Source organism: Gymnoscopelus braueri (genome assembly GCF_963280865.1).
Source record: "Gymnoscopelus braueri genome assembly, chromosome: 1".
Classification (NCBI taxonomy): domain Eukaryota; kingdom Metazoa; phylum Chordata; class Actinopteri; order Myctophiformes; family Myctophidae; genus Gymnoscopelus; species Gymnoscopelus braueri.
In genome coordinates this window covers 28,113,434-28,138,141 of record NC_137603.1, presented here as the reverse complement: position 1 = coordinate 28,138,141, position 24,708 = coordinate 28,113,434, and the positions used below count along the sequence as shown (strand labels likewise).

Below are 24,708 nucleotides of genomic sequence, written 5' to 3'. Positions count from 1 at the left end.
TCTTAGCTCTACAAAGAAAGAAGGGGGGGGTGCAAGGGAAGTATTAAAAAAAAGAAGGAACCAAAAAAGAGACAACATGAGCATGTACATGAGCATAGCAGGTACTGTTCATGACATATACAGTACATTAGTGCAAGAAGAGTATCAGTGCTTAGTACATGAGATGCAAGGTGCACTTGCAGAGTATCAGCAAGTGTCAATTTCAACCACATAGTCCACAAAAGGTTGCATTATTGGTATAATCCACAGGTAGGTGACGAAGGTCCATGAGAAAAGCAAAAGTCTAAAGTCCAAGGCGGTGGTCATGCCTTGGTCAACACTCTGAAGGAAGCTGTTCATAAGCAATTGAAGGATGATCTAACCAAATCGTTTCCAGCATGTTGCACTGTGAGAAAATAGAAGCAAGCCCTTTCCTTGATGGCCTATAGTGACCATGTTTAAAATAAATGTAGGAATATATTATATTAATCTGTCTATTATTGTAACTAGCAAAATGTTTAGAAGCATTTTCCGTAAAACCCTAATGGTCTCGGATATGTCATAAAAGCAAAGGTTAAAGCCTCAATCTGTGATTTTTTCACCTGGTTGGCAGTATGTCGAACAGCAGCAACAATATTACTAAAACATAATCAAGATTTATTTTACATATTGTGTTCATTGTTTAGGAAACAATGCTAGTGTGGGGAGGGCTCCTTTCACACTGTTTCATAAATCACATAATAAGACTTGGTCATACACATTCTTTCAGTGCGAGATTTTATTTTGCTTTAATCCATGCAGTGTCAACTGAACACTATAAACAATTGAGTTAAAACACAAAAAAGTATTTTGTCAAGTGACATTTCAAAAGGGCAATATGACATATAGAACCATAATTCCTCCAAGTAAGCTGTTCTAATATTTTATTATGGTGTTATCATTTTATTATCAGTGATTCAAGTGACTGCAGGGTTCATAGTCTACCTCAGCCCTTGTGGTTTCATAAAACTAATGTAATATTTAACATACTGACCTCTGCTAACCATCATATAACTATATAATATACTTTATAATGTCCTAAAGACATTTATCCAACGTGGTGATTCTATGTTAGGAAAGAGTAAAAAGTACAGTACAGTTAAGTACAAGAGTAAAAGTATTATAATAATAGTCTGATACATTTTATAGTGAAGTATCTTGATTCCTCAACATGATTACTACTGAGATAATTAAATTTCTACATGAATCCCCTAATATTAATTACCAGTACCTTTACAATCATTCAAATAATCTTGTTATTGTTGGCAGAGTTAGTACTTTTACTGACATTATTAATACATCATCATCATCATCATATTTAACTACGTGGTTCCAGAGTTACACTGATCTTCCATGGTAACATCCTCAGAGGGAGAGTATGCCTTGTGTTAATGAATGGAAAGAGTGTGTAAGTGAAAGTGTGTGTGAAGATGTGTATGTGTGTGTTAGTATCAGGATCAGAGAAGGACAGCGTTCCTTTGTTCCAGTCCAGCTGGACTCTGATCTTCTTGGGGTTCTGCTTCACTGAGAGAACAGTGGCTGACCCTGGGGTGTATGCTGTGTATTTACCTTCATATAAATATATAGTCCAGTATTGACCCCCACTCTTTCCCTTCCTCTGATAAGACTCTGCTAACACACCTACAAACCAGTGAGTACTGTCTCCAACCTCAACATCCCAGCTGTGAGTCCCAGAGTTAAATCCCTCAGAACCCAGGACACGGGGCTCTGGGTTGTCAGGAAGCTGCTGCTTTCCATATCTCACACTGGTCAGATCATCAGACAGGATGAGTCTTGGATGGGCAGTGTTGGGGTCCAGAATTACAGGAGTGTAGGAGACAATGTCCTTCATCTTCTCCCAGGCTCTGAAGGTCAGGTTCTTCAGGTGTTTGGCCTCGTCTATCAGTGCTCCTGAGACCGGCTGTGGGTCCTGCTGTGTGAACTGGACTCTTTCCACTGTGGTCTTGTAGTTCTGCAGGAATGAGATGTCTTCAGCTCTCAGATCCTCCTCTATGGCTCTGATTGTGTTTGAAAGACTTGATATCTCTCTGTTCAGATCCTCAAGCTTCTCCTTCATCACCTGACTCTTCTGCTGCTCTTCCTCCCCCAGTGCAGTGATCCTGGCCTCCTCTTCCTTTTGTAGAAACTGATGAAGCTTCTTAAACTGTTCCTTCATCTGCATCTCTGTGTGCCGGGCCCGGACCTTAATGTGTTCTGCTGTTTGGTCACAGTTTGTTTTAACTTTATTAAAGACCTCCAGTTTCTCCTGTAAAGGCTTCAGTAATTTCTGGACTTCCTCCTTGTGATCCAGTGCGGCTTCATCGATGGGTCTGAAACAGTGGTTGATGTGTTTTTTTGAATCTCGACACACAAAACACGCTGGCTGTTGACATTCCAGACAGAACAGTTTGAGTTTCTCATCAGCATGCAAACTGCAGAGAACCTCAGACCCTGTTGAAGCTCTCTGATGCCTCTGCTGTATGAAGGCCTCACACAGGTTCTTCAGGGCCAGGTTTCTGGGTGGATCCATTGAATGTCTGTCCTTACAAACTGGACATTCCTTTATTACCTTCTCTCTCCACCATTCCTGCAGACAGGCTTTACAGAAGCTGTGGCTACAGGACAGGAGAACAGGATCTTTAAATATGTCATGACACACCGGACAGGAAAAATCCTCTTCTGAGAAAGACAACTTTGATGCCATTTTGTCCCTGAATGAAACAGTCAGTGGTGGTAACACTCCCTCCTCTAGAATGTTCCCTGTAGTTTACTTTCACTTTGAATCGTGGTCAAAAAGTCTATTGAGCTGACAGAGTCAGCATCAGGTTCCAGTGGTCTGGGTCAGTATTCCCTCCTGTAGCTGTGGAAAGACAGTCTGTCTTCCTCACTGGAAGTTGTGTGTTTGAAGGGAAATCGTCTGTCTCTCTGTGTGTGTCGACAGTGAGGAGTGTGCTGCAAGTTTCTGTTTCCTGCTTTCTGTGTGCTGAGTCTGATAGGGGCGGAGCTTTGACACACTGCAGAAGTGTTGCAAAGTTCACACACACACACACACACACACACACACACACACACACACACACACACACACACACACACACACACACACACACACACACACACACACACACACACACACACATTGAATTGTTTGAATGAGATGTGTCAAAGTCTTTTATTTATTATATTTAGTGTAGACAGGGAACAATAGAGAGAATGGGATAAAAGGTTTTTCCTTTGTTTTTGTTTTTTTTCATAGCAGCCATGTCACTGCATGCCATAAACAGCTGTCTACTGTTGGAAAACCGTTTTCAAACTTGGTGGCCAAGCCACACCAATGGGCAATCTCATTCTCTACAACAGTGGTTCTCAAACCTTTTCATGTCATGGACCCCCAAATTGATATGTATTTGGTTGTGGACCCCCATCTGAAAAGCTTTTGTGCCAGGGACCCCCAGAAGAGAAGATTTTTTTTAAAATTAAAAATGATTCAAACATTTAAAAAAATAGCAGATATGCAAGCTTGCGTGTGAGCTGAAAACCAACATATAAATGGATAAAGTGGTTGAGATTGTTGTGATGCTATGCTAACTATTTAGCTGGGGACCCCCTGGAACCCCCCTAAGGACCCCAGGGGGTCCCCGGATCCCACTTTGAGAACCAATGCTCTACACACACCTGTTTCCTATCCTATAATACAATTGTCTACTGGGCCGACCACAGCCATGTCACTCTGACTCAGACATAACCATAAGCCCCAACCTCTTGTTCAGTAAAACAACGGCACGTTAAAAGTGGTAAAAATGTATGTGTATTTATATGGCAGTGGTTCTCAAAGTGGGGTCCAGGGACCCCCAGTGGTCCTTGAAGGGGTTCCATGGGGTCCCCAGCAAAAATGTTTTAACCACTTTAACCCCATACTGTACATCAGCTATTTGAAATCAACACAATGTGTCACAGATCTGTTATAAAAAATAAAATAAAAAAGCTTGAAATGTTTATTTTTATTTTGAATATTTGTTTAACATTTTAATAACACAGATCTTCTATGGGGTTCCTGGCACAAAATGCATTGTCAGATGGGGTCTGTGGACAAAAAAATAATTAATTTGGGGGTTCTCGAAGTTTGAGAACACTGTTTTGGGGTATAGAATTTGCCTATTGGGAAATGAGTGGACAGATATAATAAACTTTTTGCATAGTTAAATATGTTGATATATTAATGTGTGGTTGTCACACCTGGACTTGTCTCATGGTACCCCAGTGTGCCTCGACACCATTTGAGAACCACTGCTGTAGACAACACTAAAGTGACATTTTGAATACCCAAATAACTTAAATACCTTATAAGGCCAATTCACACCGCCAGTGCATCACAGCAACTGGAAGCGTTGCACTGCCACGTGCTGAAGGGAGAACACACATTGAAAAGATAGAACGCCCCTGTCTGTCCGTCCGTCCGTGGGTCTGTCTGTCCGTCTGTCTGTGACCAGCTAATCTCCAGCACCCTGGTCTTGCCCTGACGAAGGCGTCTGCATTTTCTTTTCTTTCTTTCTTCTCCCCCAACTGAGAGTCAAAATTTTCAGATCCCATTAAAATTGGCAAAGACTGCCTTCCAAAGGGTTAGGCCCTGGGTAGTCGACCCGACCTGGCGTAGACCTGTGCTCCGAGGAGCACACTTTTCTAGGCTAGCTGTATCTCGTTTTTTCTGGTCATTACTCCAACATTTCACACACAAACATGTATGACCGTGACAAATATATCTGAATCAATGATCTGGGTTGAATGTGACACATCAGAAACAATAACAAACATATACTACTATACATTTTAACAACCTATATGTTTACTGGCAGTTGGAAAGGATTCAATCCCCTATTTTTGGGCTGTTAAACCGCCCCTATAAGTGAGATTTGGAAAAATGTACATTTTCCTGCGCTGTGATCTGGGCCCAGGAAATATGTACAATTATCCTGCGCTGTGATTGGCCAATCACAGTCTATTCAGGACTGTGATTGGCCAGTGTCACATGACACATGTGCATAGCCCTATATAAGCAACCATAACTTGAAAAAAAACAAATATAGTTTTTTTTCAAGTTATGGTTTCGTCCATCATAAAGAGTGTTTCAATAAATGTATTTATCTTTTGTACATGATTGGTTGACTCCATTCAGTATTGTGATTAGCTAGCAAGACACCGCCCACTTCACACAGGGTGTGATTTTTAGTTTTATTTTGTCTTTGGGGGGCTTTCCCATGTTTAAAAAAAACCCTGCATATATGTGCTAATTTGGGTGGAAACCTTTTATAACATGATTTATTCACAAATTCATGTTACTAGAAGCGGGGCCGAGCGTCTAGCCCGCGCCCACGCCCACTTGGCAGCGCATATAAGTGGCGTAGCGTCATGAGGGCCAGTGGGGCCGCGGCTCGGTCAGTGAAGACCCTGTAGCGCGGATGATATGTGGCATAGAGGGGCAGATTTGAAATCTCCAGAGGAAACATCCGTGGGCTACCATTGGTTCAGCGATGTGTGCGGTCGCCCTGCGGCCCCTCCTCCTCCACCAATGTGCAGTATTGAGAGCCCTGACGTCACAACATTTGGAGCGATGGGCACTGCACTCTGGTTGGTTAGGGTACACCTAGGGCCCAGCCCAGGTAGAACCCACTTAAAGCCTGCATGGGCAAACCCAGTTAGGACCCGCCTCGGTCCCACATAAACGTGGCTAGTTGGGGCCCACCTAAGGGCCAGGTAGAAGCTACTTATAGCCCGCATGGGCATCTCAGTTAAGACCCACCTCGGCCCCACATAGAATTGCCTCGGTGGGGCCCACCTAAGGCCCAGGTAGAACACACGTATGTCCCACAAGGGCATCCCAATTGGGACTGAAGTGGATCCCGCTGACATTGCCGACATGGGGTCCATATGGTTTAGCCCACCTTGAAACCATATGGGAACTACGCTGGCGTGCTGGCTGGAATGCAAACGCTGCATCATACCTGTAGTGTGTAGTTTGATGTTGTGTGTGTAACAGACATACCTGCAGTGTGTATATCAATGTCCATATGAAAGTCAATGCCCAGCAGTGTCTTTTGTTTCTCCAGCAGAGTTTCAAGTGTCTCTATCTCTCTCTGGAAGAGGTTGCACATGAACTCTGCAGCCGCACTGAGGCGCTCCAACACAAACACTCTGACATTAAGCTGCTTCACACAACAAACATCAGCACCACGCTGCTGTTTGTCCAAAAGACACAATATCTCCTCTCCCACCGACGTCATGTGTTCATTTATCGACAGCCGTACAGACTCCATTTGACACATTTTACCTCGTTTATCCAGCTCTCACTGACTCTCCCCTAATACAGTGGTTCTCAACCTGTCGGTGGGGACCCCCCACAGGCCAATGTTAAAATAGTAGCACTTGTTCCTCAACATAGTGTGAATGTGCGTCCAAAGTTGACCGCAATCGGACGCTGCATTCATGATTTGCGGCATTTTGTTCTAAACGGGCCACTCCTGCAAACTTTAGATGTGAATCTTAGCCAATCGGGATGGAATATGAAAAACTAAACAGATCCGTCTTGATCACATGACTATAGAGATCATGTGTACCGATTTGCGTGAAATTTAGATAAAATCAGAAGGAGTAATGTAAAGAAATATGTTTTACATAAGTCGGCCTCCTGGTGGCGCTATAAAAGGTAGATGTGAAAAATGCAGGGCAAAGGTTTTTCCTTGACCTCTAGAGAGTGCACATACAAAGTTTTACACAGATTGGTGCAGTTATAGGTAAAAACACAAATCGGGCTGTTATAGCGCCACCATGAGGCTGATTAGAAAAATCTCAAGTGGAATTTCTTCCTCGGCATAGTGGGAATGTGGGTGCAAAGTTGCACGGAAAGTGCATGCTGTGTTCATAATTTGAGGCATTTTGGTCAAAACGTCCTGCAAACTTTGGAAGCCATTTTTAGCCAATCAGGATGGAATATGAAAAATCTGAAAGACCCGTTTTGTTTAATGACTGAGATACTGTGTACCGATTTGCGTGATGTTTGGACAAAATATCTAGGAGTTCTGTGAAAAAAAAGCGGCCTCCTGGTGGCGCTATAACAGGGCCATGTGAAAAAAATGGGGCAGAGGTTCTGAATTGGCATCCAGGGAGTGTGCAAGTTTCGCTGCGATCAAGCCAACGATGCGGGAGATTAGCTATCCACAGACGGACGGACGGACAGGGGGTAAAACATACTCTCGCGCCATGCCTTTCGGCCTGGCGGTGTCATGGTCCCTGCCTGTGTCCTGTGTGTGTCTATGTGTTTGTCTGTCTGTCTGTGTTTGGGCATGTGTGGGCGTAGGCTTCCTGGCTTCCCAGATTGACGCACCTGGCTCTGGTCATCTCATCTCACGCACCTGCCTGCCATCTGCTCATCAACCTCCACTCTATAAGAACCCTGGTCTTCTGCCGGCGCGCTGCCAGATCGTTTTCTCAGTCTCCGTGCGGTAACGCTTCTAGCCAGTTATTTCTGTGTATTATGAGTGCATTCTAGCTTCCTAGCATTCTAGCATTCTAGCACTCTAGCTCTACTGAGTCCTTGTTTTTGCTCCCAGTGTTTTTGGTTTTTGACTCACTCCTGTTTTCCTCTTCTTCAGTTGCCAGCCTGCTTGCCTGCCTACCTGCTCACCTGTTGCCTTCACCTCAGCCTGCCTACCACCTTCACTCCAGACGACAACACCTTCCTCTTTGTTCAATAAAAACCCTTGGACTATCTTTAAGTGTCGTGTCTGCATTTGGGTCTGCCAGTTTTGTAAATCGTGACAGAACGATCTGGCCAGAATGGACCCAGCAGACTTCGACAAAATTAAGGATGCTGTAGGCATCCAGGGACAGCGTCTGGGAAATCACCAACAACTTCTTCAGACTCTGCTGGACGAGGTGACTAAGATTACCACTCAACTGGCTATCATCAGCGCTGCACCTCCGCAGCCTCCACAACCAGAGCCACCTCAACCACTTGGAGTTGCCCCTCCCACAGCACTGGTTGTCCGAGCAGCTGAGCCTCGTATTCCCCCTCCTGCGAAGTATTCCGGCAACGCGAACACCTGCCGTGAGTTCCTAACCCAAGTTCAGCTCACCTTCAATGCTCAGCCCTCCCAGTTTGGCGAAGAGGCGGCCAAAATAGCCTTTATTGCCAATCTTCTGGAGGGCCCCCCCCTCGGTTACTTCAACGCACTGCATGAGCAGGGTTCCCCCGCGGTTCAGTCTTTCGCCCTTTTTGCCGCCGAGCTCAAGCGGATCTACGACCATCCCATTCGTGGACCTCAGGCCGGTCAGCAGCTTTTGAGACTCCGACAAGGCAGACGTTCTGTGAGAGAGTTCGCCAGCGAGTTCCGTTCCCTCGCCGTCGAGTCCGGTTGGAATGACCAGGCGCTGCTCGCCGCTTTCCAGAGTGGGCTCAACCGGGTCATTGGCAGAGAGATCGCACTGAGGAAGGAGCACCTTTCCCTAGACGAGGCTATTATCACCGCCATCAAGATCTCTGACCAGATGGCCCAGTGGCAAGCGGAACCCTTTCCCCCCAGGTCCACAGCTTCCTCAGTTGGGGGTGACAGAGGATTTCTGCCAGAGGAACCCAGACGGCCCGTACTTCAAGCCTTGTCCCCCGGTCCCCCAGGTGATGAGCCCATGCAACTTGGTCGCCTCTCCTCTGACGAGCGCCTTCGGCGGATTCAGTCGAGGTTGTGCATCTACTGCGGGCAACAGGGCCATTTCCGTGTCTCCTGCCCCTTGCGACCAAAAGAGGAGGCTCACCAGTAGCAGTGGGGGTTCTGGTGAGTCCAGCAGTCTCTTCCCCTGATTCCCGGTGTCGTATGCAGTTTTCTGCCACTCTTCGGTGGCACTCTCAGTCCTTGTCGTTGCTTGCCCTGGTTGATTCGGGGGCGGATGAAAACTTTATTGACTCAACTGTTGCCTCCCAGGCAGGCATATCTCTCGAGCCTCTACCCTCGCCCCTGCGAGCCAATGCCCTCACTGGTCGCCTTCTTGCTCAAGTATCCCATCGCACTGTGCTTGTTCATCTCATTGTTTCTGGTAACCACCATGAACACATCCAGTTCCATGTCATATCCTCACCTCTTGCGCCCATTGTCCTTGGCCAACCCTGGTTAAGGCTCCACAACCCCCATATTGACTGGGCTGCAGGTAAGGTAGTGGGCTGGAGCTCCTACTGCCTCTCTACTTGTCTGCGCTCTGCCCGCTCTCCATCTGAGGGCACCAGCTCCCCAGCCATCTATGAGCCTCCCGATCTGTCAAGAGTTCCTACTGTTTACCATGACCTCGGAGAGGTATTCAGCAAACAGCGTGCTCTGTCACTCCCACCTCACCGGCCCTATGACTGTGCCATCCACCTGATGTCTGGAGCCCCACTCCCTTCTAGTCGACTGTACAACGTGTCTCGTCCTGAGAGAGAGAGCATGGAGAGGTACATTCATGAATCCCTGGCAGCTGGCCTCATCCGCCCTTCATCCTCCCCGGTGGGGGCCGGGTTCTTCTTTGTGGGTAAGAAGGATGGATCTCTCTGTCCCTGCATTGATTATCGTGGATTAAATGATGTCACTATTCACAACAAGTATCCATTACCGCTAATTTCCTCTGCTTTTGAGCCCCTTCAGGGAGCTACTATTTTCTCCAAGCTAGATCTACGTAATGCTTATCATTTAATTCGCATCAAGGCTGGAGATGAATGGAAAACTGCTTTTAAGACCCCCCTTGGACATTTTGAATATTTTGTCATGCCCTTTGGGTTAACTAATGCACCAGCCGTGTTCCAAGCCCTTGTTAATGATGTCCTCCGTGATCTGCTAAATCGCTGTGTGTTTGTTTACCTAGACGACATCCTGATCTTTTCCCGCAACAAAGAGGAGCACGTTGAGCATGTCAGGCAGGTGCTTCAGCGTCTCCTGGAGAACAGACTCTACTGCAAGGCTGAGAAGTGTGAGTTCCATGTCACCTCCACTACATTCCTTGGGTTCATCATTGAGAGTGGCCGGATGAAAGCAGACCCTGCGAAGGTGCGAGCAGTGGAGGAATGGCCTCAACCCACTACATTGAAGGATCTTCAGCGTTTTTTGGGTTTCGCCAACTTCTACCGCCGTTTTATCAGAAACTACAGCCGTGTAGCCGCACCCCTTACCAAGCTGACGTCTACGTCCATTCGCTTTGCATGGACTGCAGAGGCTGAAGCTGCCTTCAAGGAGTTGAAGAGGCGTTTCACCGAGGCCCCTATCCTCATTCAACCCGATGCTTTGCGTCAGTTCACTGTGGAGGTTGACGCCTCAGACTCCGGGGTGGGGGCCGTCCTGTCCCAGCGTTCAGCCGATGACCAAAGACTCCATCCCTGTGCGTTCTTCTCCTACCGCCTGGACCCTGCTGAGCGCAACTACGACGTGGGGAATCGGGAACTGCTCACAGTCAAGATGGCTTTGGAGGAGTGGAGACATTGGCTAGAGGGGGCAGAACACCCATTCATTGTATGGACAGATCACAAGAACCTCGCCTACATTCAGTCTGCCAAGCGACTCAACTCCCGCCAAGCCCGTTGGGCGCTGTTCTTTGGCCGGTTCCGGTTCACCTTAACCTACCGTCCAGGCTCCCGCAATGTCAAACCTGATTCCCTGTCACGGCAATACTCCCCTGAGGTTTCCTCCAGTCCCGAGCCCATCCTTCCCTCGTCCTGTGTGGTGGCAGCAGTGACGTGGGAGATTGAGTCGCTGGTTCGTAGGGCTCAGCAGGATCAACCAGACCCAGGTATTGGACCTGCTAACCGACTTTTTGTGCCTGATTCTGTCCGCTCTGAGGTCCTCCTCTGGGCTCACACGTCTCGCTTTGCATGCCACCCGGGAATCAGCCGCACCCTGTCCCTCCTCAAGCGGCACTTCTGGTGGCCTACCATGACCGCCGATACACGTACCTTTGTTTCTGCCTGCACTGCTTGTGCTCGAGGAAAGTCATCTAACCAGCCGCCTGCTGGTCTGCTCCGTCCCTTGCCAGTCCCTAGTCGCCCCTGGTCCCACTTGGCCCTGGACTTTGTTACTGGGCTCCCTCTGTCCCAAGGTAATACAGTAATACTCACCATTGTGGACAGATTTTCAAAAGCAGTTCATTTCGTGGCTCTCCCCAAGCTACCCACAGCCCTTGAGACAGCTGACCTAATGGTGCACCATGTGTTCCGGCTCCATGGTATACCCGTGGACATCGTCTCCGACAGAGGACCCCAGTTCATCTCCCAGGTGTGGAAGGCCTTCTGTCGTGCCCTTGGGGCCTCTGTAAGCTTGTCGTCTGGTTACCATCCTCAGACAAACGGGCAAACAGAACGGGCCAACCAGGATCTGGAGGTGGCCCTCCGGTGTGTCGCTGCCAAGAATCCCTCTTCCTGGAGCACCCACCTGGTGTGGATTGAATATGCCCACAATTCCCTGCCTTGCACTGCCACAGGTGTATCACCGTTTGAGGGTTCCCTGGGTTACCAACCGCCACTGTTTCCTGCTGAAGAGGCCGACATTGCTGTTCCTTCAGTCCAGAATCACCTGCGGCGTTGTCGAAAGGTGTGGAAGGATGTGCGGGCCGCCCTGCTCGGCTCAGTGGACCGTAATCGGCGCTTTGCTGACCGCCATCGAACTCCAGCACCTCTGTACCAGCCAGGCCAACGTGTGTGGCTGTCCTCCAAGGACCTCCCCTTGAAGACTGACTCCAGGAAGCTCTCGCCCCGTTTTGTTGGTCCTTATGAGATCCTCTCCATCGTCAACCCTACTGCGGTCAAGCTCAAGTTACCCCCTCACCTGAAGATCCATCCCACCTTCCACGTCTCCCGGCTGAAGCCAGTTGTGACCAGCCCACTTTCTCCTCCAGATGTGGCCCCCCCGCCCCCCCGCGTCATTGATGACCACCCAGCCTACACCGTCCGGCGGCTGCTGGACGTACGTCGCCGGGGTAAGGGGTTCTAGTACCTTGTGGATTGGGCAGGTTACGGTCCTGAGGAGCGATGCTGGGTGCCGCGTCGCTTCATACTGGATCCGTCCCTCATCTCGGATTTCCGCCGTGGACACCCTGACAAGCCTGGTGGATCGCCTGGGGGCGTTCCTTAAGGGGGGGGCACTGTCATGGTCCCTGCCTGTGTCCTGTGTGTGTCTATGTGTTTGTCTGTCTGTCTGTGTTTGGGCATGTGTGGGCGTAGGCTTCCTGGCTTCCCAGATTGACGCACCTGGCTCTGGTCATCTCATCTCACGCACCTGCCTGCCATCTGCTCATCAACCTCCACTCTATAAGAACCCTGGTCTTCTGCCGGCGCGCTGCCAGATCGTTTTCTCAGTCTCCGTGCGGTAACGCTTCTAGCCAGTTATTTCTGTGTATTATGAGTGCATTCTAGCTTCCTAGCATTCTAGCATTCTAGCACTCTAGCTCTACTGAGTCCTTGTTTTTGCTCCCAGTGTTTTTGGTTTTTGACTCACTCCTGTTTTCCTCTTCTTCAGTTGCCAGCCTGCTTGCCTGCCTACCTGCTCACCTGTTGCCTTCACCTCAGCCTGCCTACCACCTTCACTCCAGACGACAACACCTTCCTCTTTGTTCAATAAAAACCCTTGGACTATCTTTAAGTGTCGTGTCTGCATTTGGGTCTGCCAGTTTTGTAAATCGTGACAGGCGGAGACAATAAAAAAACGAAAGTAAAGGAAAAGACCATTACTGCAACAAAAGTAGTCAACAAACTAAACTATACTATAAAACATATTGTCAAATAATAATATAAGAAAGAGGCAACATGTTGAAAATAGCCGATCTACAAGCTTACAACGACAACGCCTCTCAACGTGAGGCGTTGTGAGCTTGTAGATCTGCTATTTTCACAATATTGACTTGTGGAACGGAGTCAAACAAAATGGGGGGGGTCCCCAGTTCAAATATGATAATTTTGGGGGTGAGCGGCCTGAAAAGGTTGAGAACCACTGCCCTAATCGGACCGAAATTATCTGAAATTACTACATTACCATAATGCAGCCTAAACGTGCGTTGCACGGGGCGGTCCTGCCATTACATTAGTTACTGGAGTTGCTGTGGAGCTACACAGTTCTCCACAAGACACACAAGCCCACAACATACACCATCTACAATGGACTAACTGAGCAGCAATAATAACATTCACCACACGAACGTGCATTGTTGACAAAGTGATTGCACAGCCGCTGCAGGCATGACAACCACGTTAGCGTTAGCTACATGCCAACTATCACAGCGCCCTGTCCGTCGTTGCTGCGACTGACTGTGATGGCTACAGCAAGCTCTCTGCGATCCCACTGTCTGGAAACTGCTCTTAGCATGACACGACCAATGAGAGTGAGCGCTTTCGTTGTTGCTAAGATACGGTGTATGGCACATGGCGTCTCTGCCCCATAGCTTGTAGATCTCTCACACATGATTGGCGTAGCCTGCGTTGCCAGGTCTGCCTTTTGTATAAGCGATTTTGGGCTTATTTGGGGCTTATTTGGGGCTCGTTTGCATAGACCACAGCAGCGCTTGTTTCTTGCCCGTTTCACGGATGTGGCAACGAAGGTGCTGAGTTTTTGTCGCAGATGATGATGATTGGCTGTTAAAAGAACCCTCCGGAAGTAAATTGCGAGCTGGCGAAGTGATTTGCATAAGTATTGGGGCATAATACGTTTGGTATTAATTGTACATCCTGCAAGTACAGTAACGGTATGGGAGGCAGGTATGCTGGGAGGCAGAATATTGAGGATTTTTTGTGAAAAGTTTGGAGTTAGTTGGGCCATGGGTCTGCTTGGATACCCTCCACATGCAATCATGTGGACTCCATGAGTTTGCTTGTCAATTATTGTGGGAGGATAGCTTAGTATTGAATGCACAATAACATGGTATGTTTATACATATTTTGTAGAGAAAGGTCCCAAGGAATCTGGAATACTGGCAGGGATTTGAAATTTAATATCTTTGTTCCGCGCTAATATTATCACATCTCTGGCCACCCATCTAACAGGTCAGCAGAATGTGGTATAGACCAAAATACCGTAAAAAAAAAAAAAAAAAAAAAACATTGCATGCTTCTTTCCTTTATTCGTTTCCAATGGAAAATATAAATCATGTTGTGTTAGGAACACAGAAATATTTATTTTTTTGTAAAAGTCCGCCACACAGCCAAACTGTTTTCAATAGTCCCATAGCACCAGCAGTAACTTCACCCATGAATATATTTAGGTCTTCTGATTTCAGAGAGGAGGAGATAGCTCTCAACCGCCTGTGATTGGGTACAGCCCAAAAAATATATAAAAAAACTTAGGATACTATAAATTATGTACTATACCAGATATAAGGCAGCTGTCCACAAAAGTAATTACATCTCTTCTGGGAACCTGGGAACCCCACTGCCCAGAAGAGATAAATAACTTTCCCACAAAGTTTTACGAAAATCCGCCCATCCATTTCTAAGTCATTTTGTTCACATTCACACAGACCTGAGCTTTAGGCCATTGTCTAAATTATTTAGATCATTATCTGTCTTGAGTGAGTTTCAGCATGGTTTTCTTATTCCTATTTAACCACTTCCCACAGCACTTGATAAAACTGTAAATCCCCCAAATATCTTGAATTGGGATTGGTGTCACATGTTTTTCACTGGCATAAGGATAATCGTATCTTTCAAACTGATCGATTGATCGATTGATTGATTGATTGATCGATCGATTGATTGATTGATTGATCGATTGGTCGATTGGTCGATCGATCGATCGATTGATTGATTGATTGATTGATTGATTGATTGATTGATTGATTGATTGATTGATTGATTGATTGATTGATTGATTGATTGATTGATTGATTGATTGATTGATTGATTGATTGATTGATTGATTGATTGATTGATTGATTGATCGATTGATCGATCGATTGATCGATTGATCGATCGTCAATCGATTGATTGAGATCCTGCTTCAAGGACTTGACAGTAACAGTAAAATTCTTCTTTATTCTTCTGCCTCTGCAGTAAGGTCAGCCTGGTCAAAGTACAGCAACCAGGGATGCTGTTATTCACTGTCTTGTTCAAGGACTCTAGGCAGACATTTGAGCTCAAGGGGGTTGAATGTAGGGTTTTTAATTTATTCAATAAGAATCTCTCTCATGGTAGTTCCCATGGTTTTTATTAATACCATGGGAAGTGTAGCTCTAAGCGCAAAGTCAATAAGGAAGATCGCTCATGCTTTCATGTTAGCAGCACTTGGCCATTAGTCTGCGTCACTTCCGTTTTCCCACGCTGTCAAAATCCTTTCATTCACAATTCTAAGCATGAGCACCACCTACCAATCGAACTCTACAACCAATCTACAGCCAGCCAATCAGCGATTGGGCTCCGTTCTATCAAATATCACTGCATGTAAACCTGTCCGTCCGTCCGTCCGTCCGCGCGCGCGTGCGTGCGCGTGCTTAGATTATTATTACGTGCCTAGATTATCCATAATCTAGGCACGTTAAATGCTAATGGAGTCTAATCGCCAAAATCTGCACCTTTTCTAAATAAACATTTTGCTTGTATCAATTTGGTGTGATCTCTCCTTTAATTGAAATTCCGTTTCAGCTTCATCCAGCTGATGGCTTACTGCATAGGTACTAAGGGGTGGAGCTCTTAGGGGTTAAGTGTCTCGCTTGGTGGGCTGGGAGGTGATCCAGTGACCTTCTGATTAAGGCTTCTCTACCTACTAAGCTCCTCCAGCACAGTCTCCCTTCCTGGCAAAGTGATTAGAATATTGTGATAGTGATTTAAGAGACCATACAGTACAATGGAAAATATTTTAACAGTATTTTGGGTGTGGAATTTCATCAAAATCTTCCATTCAAATGTCCATGAACTGAAAACAACAGCAAAGTTCTAGGAAAGGGTTTGCACAATAGATCCAAAACTTCTTTCAAACATTCACTTTGTGCATTCATTTCAACAGTATCAAAGCCGACCTATAAATACAGCTGCCCTTCAGGTGTAATAGATACAGCCCTGGGGAGTGTGCGGTTGGTTGATTAATGGTTCCTGTCTATATCACTAGGGAACTTAGCAATGTCTCTGTCTTCCAGACATCACAAGTGATGATTGCACGATAACCCCTCCTACGTTGTAATTAATCAGTGTAGAAAAGGAAGATTCGATGGCAACCAACCGTGACATCTGATTGGCTGGGTGGGTCATTCAATGAATGATGTGCTCCTTGTAATGTTTGATTTATACTTGTGCTGATGTTGCGATGAGACGTGCTGTGAACTTGTAGATCTGCTATTTTTGGTGCGGGATACAAAGTGCAACCAAGTATTAATCAGGCTTAAGAACCAGAAAAGAAAAATCTGCAATTCCCTTTTCACCTTTCATATATTGTTGTAGGAGGCCTCTATAGAAGAAATGTAAGTGTTTAATTTACAAGTTTTTATTTACGTTATTAATATTCTAATATTTTGATAAATTCTCCACATTCAATGGCATTGCAAAGGTAAACAATAAGAATCATTAACTATGTAAATGTGAACTTGAAAAAGAAAATTTTATATTTATTTATTTAAAAATAGCAAAATTGTATAAATTATTGTATATGTGTTGTATATTATTATTATCATTAGTATTATTATTATTGCTGCTACAAGAACCAGAACAAAATATTTTGTACTCTTGTGTACCGGTACACAAGAGATGTTGTAATAGGCTTATTACAACCGGCATTTTGAAATGCATATTTCCATAAGGGGATCTTCGGATAATCTACTGTATCTATGATTGAGGACAAGCCAAATTTCTCCTGTCATTTTCTCTTTGCATGAAATGAAAAAAGAAAAGAAAGAAAAGAAACCTTTATGAGCAAGTTTACTACAGCCGAAAAGGAAAACCTGTAATAGATTGTGTTTGCATTATTCTTGACAAGGTTGACAGGAAACCATTACAATCATTTGAAGGATTTGCACCGCTGGACATAATCATCCGGGGAACCACAGATTGGTCAAAGCCTATAGAGAATTCTATCTGTTCAATATTTTCTATCAGAGAAAATAATAATACAACGAAGAGTGCTTGCTGCTTGAAAGGCATACAGTAGGTCAACTCTATTAAAAGAAAAACAAATGTTTTTGTTTGTTTGTTTTTTAAGCAGCAGCGACCAAACCTACACCACTACATCAGAAGGATCTATAAAATTGTTTTAAAAAAAAAAGAAAAACACGATGAAAGATATGTGTGACAAATTAAAGGAAATTGGAAAAGAGGGTTCGTTATTTGGGCATGGGTGGCAGGGGCTTCAGTCACAAAGACTACTCAACTGGCTAGTGATTCAATAAGAACCGTTACCAAAGTGACATCTGCATTTTGATCTGTGGGAAAGGCATCAGTAAATAGGATGAAATTGTGGTTGAATGCACACAATTTGATTGTGATGCTCATGTATTACTGCAATGTCTAAGGAAAAACAGAAGAACAACTCATTCTCAGGTGACTGAGAATGCCATTGCTCAATGTGATCAGATTGTGTCAGCAAGAACAAACTATCGACAACTACAACATAGAGAGAGGGGATGTTATTGTATCCCTCCCTGCACATTTGAGAGTAAAAAGGCATAAAAAGCATAGGCACTGGTCTACAAAGATGTGGAAACAGGTTAAATGTTCAGATGAGTCATCCTTCACCATATTCTCCACAAGTGGGAAAATGCATGTGTAGTGTAGACCATTGGTTCTCAAAGTGGGGTCCGGGGACCCCCAGGGGTCCTTTGGGAGGTTCCAGGGGGTCCCCAGCAAAATGTGTTAATATAGCATCACAATCATTTTGACCACTTTAACCTTTTATACTTCGGCTATTCCAAAATAGCAGATATACAAGCTCACAGCGCGGCACCGAGTGCCACGCTGTGAGCTTGTAGATTTTTGTAGAATCTTAATGAATTTTTTTTTTATTATTATTTTTTTTTTAAGCATGCATTTTAACACAAATCTTTGCTTCTGGGGGTCCCTGGCACAACATATTTTCAGATGGGGGTCCGCGGCCAAATATATATCAATTTGGGGGTCCCTGGCATGACAAAGTTTGAGAAGCACTGGTGTAGACCAAGGGAAAGGTACAGGCCTGAATGTTTGACCCTTACAGTGAGGGTGTGTGGTGGCTCTGTTATACTCATGGGGGGGCATTTTCCTGGTATGGTTTGTGCCCACTTGTCCCTTATAGAGGAAATATCACACACACACACACACACACACACACACACACACACACACACACACACACACACACACACACACACACACACACACACACACACACACACACACACTCACACTCACACACACACTGTGTATATCTAATTTAGATATTAGATATTTTGATCATAGTGATTGTTGAATCAATACTCTAACATCCTACAGTACAAACCCTGTGTACTGCCATTCAGTGGAATCTCAAGGAATAGCTGACAGCATAATGTTACAGGAGTCATCGAGCAATATTGATTTTCACTGACTAAATGAAATATGCATTTTCTAGACATCCAAGTAACCTTACACTAAAAGCATTCTCTCCCTGTAAATCATAAAGACAACCTGCACACTATGCATGTCTGTTAGCCAAGACGAATGGTGCAGGACGCTCTTTCATTGATCATTTGAGGAACCAGCCTCATTCTCCCATGAATGACTTCTGCTGAGGACATACTGTAGGGCAGAGGACAAGACCAGAGGTTGTTTGTTAGTAACTCTAGATTATGAGGAAATTGATTAATTCAGTAAAAGTCACACATCCTTCCTGACAAAAGTAATGTGAACTAATTATTGATGCCCTAACATTGGTTTAATGTAGTTAGATAGGTTTGCATCTATTGCATAATAGACAATCTCATGTTGTCAATTCCGTTTACAGATTTTGTCTTTGCTAATCAAGCTCACAACTGGCTGGCCGGAAAAAGAAGGGAGATTCGACAGCTTTTTTTCTCTGAAGAGGCAGTCGGATACTGTTGATATACAGAGACTGTGTGTGTGTGTGTGTGTGTGTGTGTGTGTGTGTGTGTGTGTCTGTGTGTGTGTGTGTGTGTGTGTGTGTGTGTGTGTGTGTGTGTGTGTGTGTGTGTGTGTGTGTGTGTGTGTGTGTGTGTGTGTGTGTGTGTGTGTGTGTGTGTGTGTGTGTGTGTGTGTGTGTGTGTGTGACAGAGAGAGAGAGAGAGAGAGAGTGTGTGTGTTGTTTTTCCCATACTAAAATAGACTTGCTGTATTTAATAGTATGGAGAAAGGTTCTGTCATAATCCCATTGATTTATGATTTCCTTTGTCATTGGATATAATAGAATTGTAACACCATCAACCTTTCATCTCACGCAGGGAAATTTAATGACCAAGGCTATTAGAGCAATCGCCTAACGCAGATGACATTGAAAAATGACCCTACATTGAAAATTGGTTGCATTACCTTTTTGTTGTTTCAGATTGTTCTAACAGATGGAACCATACCGCATAATGAACTACGGTAACAAATTGCAAACACATTATGAAATGACTTCTATAGAGATTTGAACACGGAATACTGTACCATTCCCATATAGGTACAATCAAAAGCTGATCAGATGCAACTTAAGATATTGAGAGCAGATGTTCAATCAGCTACAAATAGAAAATTAAGTATTGTGAGCACAGCTACAAAAACAGACAAAATTCAGAGACTTTTCAACACCAAGACTTTATTTTCAGCAGATAGGAAAATTAGCTGTTTTATGCCATATAATTGAGTCTTCACTCTGCCTCGTATTTAGAGGGCTAGGGAATAACATGAATTGGGACCAAAGACATTCATAAAAGGCCTTTGCTCTGTTGATGCAGATACTAATTTACCAAATTAAATAAGATTATACAACTTGAAACTCAATAGCCATCTCATAAAAGCAAAGGGGATCTACAGGGGCAATTAATATGAAGTGACCTTGTGCCTCAAAACTGAGTGTAAGTATGAAAGAGCATTCTGAGCAGTACAAATTGGATTAAATTAACATCTGGTCTCCAATGGTATTATAAACCTGAAAAATCTACTACTTAAAGAAAGACAGAAAGAAAGAAAGAAAGAAAGAAAGAAAGAAAGAAAGAAAGAAAGAAAGAAAGAAAGGCAGATCCACACAATAATAGGCCTACATGCATTTGTGCTACATCCCTTAGGATGCAACTCAAAAGATTGAGGGCCCTATTTTCGCCGGTGCCTTACCCGTTGGCATTACCCGCTACCCGTGAATTATGCACAAGGGAGCTGGCACTGTCCCTAAACGGTATCTTGCGGCCGCTGTACCTGCTATTCATTATGCCGACTCCGTTATTTGCGCCTGGAGGTGTGCCCGTGAGCGTGTTGTTGCGCTAAAATTGCTATCTTGCCCACACGCGTTTGGGAAAGCGCACAGCGAATTCTAAAACCACCCGCTGTGCCAAATTTGTTTGGTAGAGCGTGTCTGCAATGGACATGTCTGTAGTTGGCAGGGCACACAACAGTCGAGGTCTCCCTCTCTCCTAATTCTCAAAGAATCTCCGTGATTCTAATTTTCCTATAATCAGCAGAAGTGAGAGTGTCAATTCCTAAATTCCTTGTGTCAATTGTGTTTATGATAGTATATTCAAAGAAGACAATTTGTGCTGCACGCGATGCCATGCTCTCCGAATTACACACTTCAGTTGTATTCATCCATTGCGCAGGAAATAATGAATGGATTACAATAATATAACATTCTTTATAATCAGTAACATGTAGGTGATACTCATGTCTATCAAATATGGTTTTATTGAAAGGCAATCAAAGGCTAGAGCGTATGAAGCAAACGTCGGGTGTATGTTGTCCAACATTATCGGCGCCCCAGTGCAGCAGCAGAGTTCATGTCGGAATTGAAAGTGATTGTGAATGTGATGTTATTGTGTCTCTGCAAAGTTAAAGGCCGAGAACATATATTGTGACCTATTAGGTCGTGTAGGTAATGGCATATACAGTAACATGACATGAGATAAGCCTTTCTAACACATCTTCTAAAATGAATCTGTTCAGTAGCCAATAGGACTGTCAGCGTCTCTGGTATCCATGGTGAGAAGGATAACATTTTGTCCCACGAGCATCTTCTGTTTCACAAAATGACTAGATCTTATGGATTGTATAGCTACCCACCACACCTTGCAATGAAGTCCCATTGTCTCTATCTTGTGGCTTACTTAAGTATTACATCATCATCAGGTAGCATAGTCCTATAGTCTTGTACTCTTTCCATTAGTTCCACAACCCAAAGCTTATCAACGTTATACAAAATGTAATTGGCCTATTTTTGGATGAAAACAAACTAAAATAAACAAAGAAACAAAACAACAATAAAAGCAATCAGATTTGGTGAACAGATTTCTTTTCAAAGACAAATGTATAATTTTAAGCCAGGGTATAAGTAACATTATTAATCATTTTTATTCATTATAGTATTAGTTGGTATTTTAATCACCTGAGGATATGGGACTCTTAGTAGAACCACCCACCTTGTCAGTGAATCAATGCGCAAGTGAATGCATACAGTTACAAGCTCCAGCAGAGCAGAAGAATACTAAAACGCTCGCCCCAAAACACAGTCTCCCCGGGGCAAATCCGGCAACCTCGGAACGGTTGCCACCTGGTATTCCTAAACGTAACTTCAGTAAACTATGCCTAAATCTAGCCCTGGTCCAGAGCGTTAGTGAGCTCTCTCTAACGCCCTGCCAGGCGCGCTGCTCTGGTCGTAGACCGAAAATTCCACTACCGTGCAAGGTCAACGTCTTAAGTAAAAATAAACAAAACTACTTACTTGGGAAGCCTCTCAGGAGACAGGACCCCACACACTTTTTGGGGCAGAAAATAAAATATGTCCGCCAGACGGAAATATAAGTAGGCCTACTCCACTGCACCCTCGACAGATCTGGTCAATATAAATGACCATTGACCAGATCTGTAGAGGGCAACACAAAACAGCCTTTGTTTCGGTGAGTAGCGAAGTAGTTTTGTTTATTTTGACTAAAGACGGAGACCTCGTGTAACCTCAGTGTAATTTTCGGTCTATGAGCAGAGCAGCGTGCCTGGCAGGGCAATAGAGAGAACTCACTGACAATCTGGACCAGGGCCTAAACCCTAAACCTAACCTTATCCTATAAACGTATAATTTGGTAAACTATGCCTAAACCTAACCATATTCCTAAAAGTAACCTCAGTAAAACGGTGCCAAAGCGAAACCTTATTCTTAAACGTAACATCAATAAAACTATGCCTAACCTTATTTCTAACCTCTTATCCTCAGTAAAAAAAAATACTATATAAGAACCGCTGGGGGCCGCGAAAGAAATGGGGGCGAGCGTGTTTTGGGGCGAGACTTCCGGCTACCGAGCCGAATGCATAGCGCTTGGCGTGTTTCCTTCATCCTCACATTGAGCTGGAGCAGGACAGCGGCTCATTGCAATGGAGCGAAACAGGCAGCGCGACTTACCTGTAGATATTTGACACATTCGCAAACAGTCAAACCGACACCATTTGACATCGATCGAAGACTGGGGACTGCAGAGCTGTGTGATCGCAGGAATTATCGACTCTCCTACAGTAACTACATTCCAGTTTTTTTTTGTGGGTGATTCATTGTCGCCTTGTCCTCTGGTTAAACGGAATATTGCTGTACTGTATGGAGGGATGAGATCGGCATGGCTTGCACCAGAAGAACTAAAACTTTGGTGTCCACATGCGTGATCCTGAGTGGCATGACTAATATCGTGTGTCTGCTGTACGTAGGATGGGTCACTAATTACATCGCGAATGTGTACATCAAAGTCCCTTTGCCGATGCCTGAGAAAAAGTTAGAGAGTGACAAGAAGGGCGACACGCTCCGGATCATTGAGAGGCTGGACCGACTGGAGAATGTGGTCAACCAGCACATACAAGGTAAGGTCATCATTTTAGCACTGTTTAGCTGCCATAAGGATACAATACATATACACACCTTGTCGTGACCTGGTCACAGTTGATCCTTTCAGGCACTTGCACTTTTTGGCTGCGAATTTTTCAATTGCAAGAAGTGGTACTATAGGGGTGTAGTGTAGGCTATTGTTTGGCCAGTGACCAAAGTGACCATTTAAGGACTTTTAAGACCTTTTTAAATAGCTAAAAAACGAAAAGATAAAGAAAAAAGACTGCAAAAAGACATTACTGAATCAAAAGTAATCAACACAATATACTATAAAAAAAACTGGTCAAACATTGGCGTTGTGAGCTTGTAGATCTGCTATTTTCACAATGTTTATCTGTGGAACAGAGTCAAACTAAATTGAATGCCTCAACTCCTACAATTCCAAGTGCTTGTCTGGGTGGGGGTCCCCAGTTCAAATATGATTATATTGGGGGGGTTGTGACCTGAAAAGGTTGAGAGTCACTGCTGTAGGCTACTGTACTGTACTGTAGTAACTGTGTACTGTACTCTGTCTGTAGTTACTGTACTGTAGTAACTGTATTGTGCTGTCTGTAGTTAATGTTCTGTACTGTACTGTACTGTACTGTACTGTACTGTACTGTACTGTACTGTACTGTACTGTACTGTAAGGTGCGTTGAGTGGCTCGATTTAGAAAGTCCTGGAACTGCTTTGACTCTCTGAGGGGGTGCTTGCTTAGCTTGTCTAGGGGATATGTTTAGAGGACAATGAAAACAGAACATATCCATCCATCTCTAGCCAGCATCCTGGCACATTATCCCACTAACCAGTGTTGCTCTTTTGGAATTTCTAGCCTTGGATCAAGACTATCATAGATGTATTTTATCGATTTTGACATTTGAATATGATACGAAAGTAAAAGTCAGACTTGATAAAAATACATCTATGATAGTCTTGATCCAGGGCTATTGTCTCTCTAACTTTGTTATAGTGGTTATACAGAAATCAGAATACCCGTTTCTGAAATATGCGCTGCAAAGCTTTGTAGTTCACTCGAGGCTGTCTCTCTACTGCACTCTGACTCTAAATACATAAATCTGAATATTTTTGGGCTACTACGGTACAAATATTCTTTGTGCTGGCAGTGAAGCTCTTAAAGGTTAGAACATCTCATTGCATATTTCTTTATTTCTTTTCAGACACTTTCAATACCAGGACAGCTTGAAAAGATACACTAAGGCAGCTCTTTTGGTTGCAAACACCTCACTGGTGGTACATTAAAATTTAAAACCCATCATGTTTCGTCCAGCACTGGCCTGTGACAGGTTTTAGGGCTTCATATGTCATATTACAATGTCAGCTGTTTGAGAATGGTGTAATTAATGGAACTATATGTACTGTCTGGTTATTCCCTTTGTTCTTTTACTCCTCTGCGAATAGTCTCCTTTCACTTTGATCGGTACCTTGCTCTTGAGGATGTCTGGAATTCTCTTCCCTCAGGCCTTTCCATCACCTATAGCATACAGTTACTTGGTAACACGAGCGCTCACAGCTTTATTTATTTTTTATTTTTTGCCATTATCAGAGCTGTTCTTGTCATCACAAGGGTTCTCATTGTGTGAGTGTTCCAATCTGAAATGGCACTGGGCACCTACAGAAGTTACATGCAGACAGAAACATACTCATGCTGTTTTGAGCAACAAGGCTGTGTGCTAAGCCTGAGTAAACATTCCA

General features: G+C 44.4%; 2 protein-coding genes across 2 annotated transcripts in view; one reads left to right on the top strand and one right to left on the bottom strand.

Moving 5' to 3' along the window:
* Window positions 1-766: 766 nt before the first annotated feature.
* On the bottom strand, window positions 767-2,927 carry LOC308086391 (nuclear factor 7, ovary-like). The gene has a single exon (XM_080429911.1). It carries the CDS (start codon window positions 2,720-2,722, stop codon window positions 1,337-1,339), a length of 1,386 nt encoding a protein of 461 aa, XP_080286037.1. The 5' UTR covers window positions 2,723-2,927; the 3' UTR covers window positions 767-1,336.
* Window positions 2,928-22,501: 19,574 nt separating this feature from the next.
* The window catches only part of galnt18b (UDP-N-acetyl-alpha-D-galactosamine:polypeptide N-acetylgalactosaminyltransferase 18b), an 85,920-nt gene continuing 83,713 nt past the window's right edge, over window positions 22,502-24,708 (top strand). Inside the window, exon 1 of the mRNA XM_080429542.1 lies at window positions 22,502-22,990. Coding sequence (XP_080285668.1) covers window positions 22,753-22,990 — 238 coding nt within the window. The 5' untranslated portion in view covers window positions 22,502-22,752. The remainder of the gene's footprint in view (window positions 22,991-24,708) is intronic.

Coding starts and splice junctions, on each gene's coding strand:
- LOC308086391 (XM_080429911.1), bottom strand. CDS start 2,722: ATGGCATCAAAGTTGTCTTTCTCAGAAGAGGATTTTTCCTGTCCGGTG.